The sequence below is a fragment of the Arachis ipaensis genome, chromosome B06 (genome assembly GCF_000816755.2).
Source record: "Arachis ipaensis cultivar K30076 chromosome B06, Araip1.1, whole genome shotgun sequence".
NCBI classification, from domain to species: domain Eukaryota; kingdom Viridiplantae; phylum Streptophyta; class Magnoliopsida; order Fabales; family Fabaceae; genus Arachis; species Arachis ipaensis.
The window spans coordinates 118,367,917-118,371,198 of NC_029790.2; the positions used below are offsets into that span (position 1 = coordinate 118,367,917).

A 3,282-nucleotide genomic window follows, 5' to 3' on the forward strand; every position below is an offset into this window, starting at 1 on the left:
CCTGAAGGGAGATTCTTGGGCTCAGTGTTGAAGACATCGAAGACAGGAACAACATCAAAATCCAATGTTTTTGAAAGGGCCTTGTTTTTGAGGTAGCAAGAGACAAAAACCTCGTCAGAGGGGCAGAATCTGTAGCCAACGGGCAATCTAAGAGAAGCATAAGAGGAGTTTGTGGCCAACCTGTTATCCATCTCAAAGAAGAAGAAGAAGAAGAAGGGGGGTTTGAGTGGAACTCCCCTTTGGAAGAAGAAGAGAGAGGGATTTGTAGGATGAGACAAAGAGCAGTGTTGTTTTGTGTGTGAGGACAGAGAAAAGTGGGTGTGGGTTAATTTATAGATACAAGACATGCAGTGCTATCAAAGAGAGGTTACAGAGAGAGAAAGAGGCAAAAGTGGAAGGATCATAACTCCAATTATGACCCAGCAATATCCTTAATTCCTTGTTTGACTTTCTAAGGGACCTTTTATCTGCTTTTAATTTTATTCTCTCTCTCTTCTATTATGATTTATTGGCTTATAGCACTGGGGACTCCTACACGCTCATTAGTTAATTATTAATCATTTAAAATAGGATAAAGTATTAAATTGGTCTCTTACGTTGAACGTAATCTTAATCTGGTCTTTAAAATTTAAAATGTCTTATTCTTTTTAGTGATTTAAAAGAAAATAAACAACAACTAAAAAAAAAAATAAATAAATAAGAAACTACTTAAGAAAGACAGTCCTACTAAATACTACTCTCAAACTCCTTCCAAGGCAATGAAAGCTCTATTGGGGAGAAAGAATTCTCATTGCAGTCTTTGTCATGATATCTGCTACTGTATTTGCATCTCTCAAGATCAACTGGAGATCAACACGCCATTTTCAAGACATGATATCTCGAATTTTTAATACCAAATAATAAATAAACTCAGAGCAATCCTGTAAATTATTGACAATAGTAAAAACCTCCACACAGTCTGTCTCACAAATAATGTCTCTTTGTCTCGAGTCCCATGCTAAAAGAAAGCCTCTCCAAATAACAAACAACTCTCCTTGCAAAATACTACGACTCTCAATTGTTCTCAGACAGTCTCGTTGCCACCTTCCCTTCCAATCTCTGCTAACACAAGCAAAACCAACTCGAACACCATTGCCAGGATAGATGGCATCACAATTAATTTTAAAGGTACCCACTGAGGGGAGAATTCAAGAGCCACTAATGGTGGATGGGATAGACAGTCATTGCAACTCAAAAATATTTCGGAACTCCTTTTCCAAGGACAAAGTCATACCAATCACCTTGTCTGTGATCCAATGCTCGTGAGGATGAAAAATCTCGTTATTCCTCGAACACCAAATCTACCAGAGACCAGAAAAGAATCTAAAGGGACGCTGTTTGCTATTATGTAAGAACCAACTCATTAAATACACTGGTTGATCGGAGATCCCTAAAGCTTGCCAAACTAGTTGGGCTTTTAGACAATCCCGAATACAATGTAAAACCGATTCTTTGTGCTTTTCCGAAACATGTTGACGCCAAAACCAAAGCCAATTACCCCTATCCTCCCAACTAAACATCTTCTTACTAAGTCACAAATAACCACTACGAGCATCATAAACCTTTGAAGCCGACCAGTCTAACACCAACCGACCTCTGAACCAGCTTGAACATCCGGGTTATAGAGTTAATGTTGCTCTGCAGAGACTGATTCAGAGGAGAATATATATTCTCAAGGTTCCACTGTCCAGATGACCAAAAGGTCCAAGATCCTGAGATCCGAATCAAAAATGTGAACATAATCCATCTCCTGATACAGTCGCCCCTCTCTTCTCCATTTAGAAAACCAAAATTTAAAATGTCTTATTTGAATAAAAAAAATTCATTTAACTTTAATATAGTTTCACCGTAAAGTTAAAGTTAAATAATTAACAGAATATCCTACATGACAATAGTACAAAAACAACGTTGATAATATGGAGAACAAATACAAATTTCAGAGGCACAAAATCAACCATACATCAATACATTTATTTATCATTCTTCTTACAATTTAAATGAAATATTTTCTATAGAACTAAGGAGAATGATAAATCAATATATTGATGTATCTACGGTTAATTTTGTGTCTTTGGAGCTTGTATTTGTTCTCTAGGGCTGCGTTTGTTTATAGAGACAGGACACTAAGACAGAGACACAGATACACAAAATTGTGTTTGACAGAGAGGAGACAAAGACAATGTGTACAGAGATACTGAATTAGTGTATTTTGTGTCCATCCTAACAGGAAGGACACAGAGACACTAACAAAGGACACAACTTATTTTCTATTTTTTTTTCATTATTCTTGTTAATTTTTATAATTATATTTTTTATTATTATAATTTTCGTCTCAAATTTTTTGAATGAAAAAAAAAAGAGAATAAATTAGATTTTCATAATTTGTTCTAGTTTATCACCAAACAAGATACAAGAACACAAAATTTTGTGTCTCTGTCCTTTATGTCTTGTTCTTAGTGTATTGTCTTGTTCTGTTCTCAGAAACAAACGCAGCCTAAATTATCGACCTTGTTCTTGTATAGCTGTCATGCCGGATATTTCGTTAATTATTTAACTTTGACCTCACGGTGAGACTACGTTGAAGCTAAATAATTTTTTTTTGGATTCAAATAAGATACTTTAAATCTTAAGGACTAAAATAGAATTACGCCCAAACGTAGGAGACCAATTTAATACTTTATCCTTCAAAAATAATAAATTCTCATGCACCTAACATTTCTCTTATAGTAGTGCTATAGAGTAAATTACTAAAATGATACTCGAAAGTTTTTATTGCTGACAAAAAAGAATCCCAAACAATACTAACGATAAATAAATTCTCGAAAGATTTAAAAATACAACAAAAAAACTAGATATCCAATATATATATACTAAAAATAAACTTTAGAGATTATATTTTGATACAAATTTTTGTAATTATTATTAGAAAAATAAATTATTTTTATTTTTAAATTTGATAATTTTATGTTAAGTGAATTTTAAAAAAATATTTTGAATTATCATATTTTTTGAAAAATAAAAAGAAGAATTTGAGATCAAATTTTGCCCCGATTTTTTTTACCTTTTAAATATTTATTCAAATATTGTCACAAAAATTTAAATCAAATAAATAAATTGTTTGCTGAATATAAAATTTTTTTATCACTTACAAAAATATAATAATTATTATTTATTTATTTTTGAATCATTCAAGAACTGTTTTGTTGATAATATTTTTTAAAGTTTTTTTTGTCAGCACTTGAA

The 3,282-nt window shown here is 32.3% G+C and overlaps 1 protein-coding gene across 1 annotated transcript in view; it reads right to left on the bottom strand.

Annotated features, from left to right (window-relative positions):
• LOC107604830 (NAC domain-containing protein 83) overlaps positions 1–384 on the bottom strand; it is a 1,687-nt gene extending 1,303 nt beyond the window's left edge. Inside the window, exon 1 of the mRNA XM_021104875.1 lies at positions 1–384. This exon is cut by the window's left edge and continues 1 nt beyond it. Coding sequence (XP_020960534.1) covers positions 1–347 — 347 coding nt within the window. The 5' untranslated portion in view covers positions 348–384.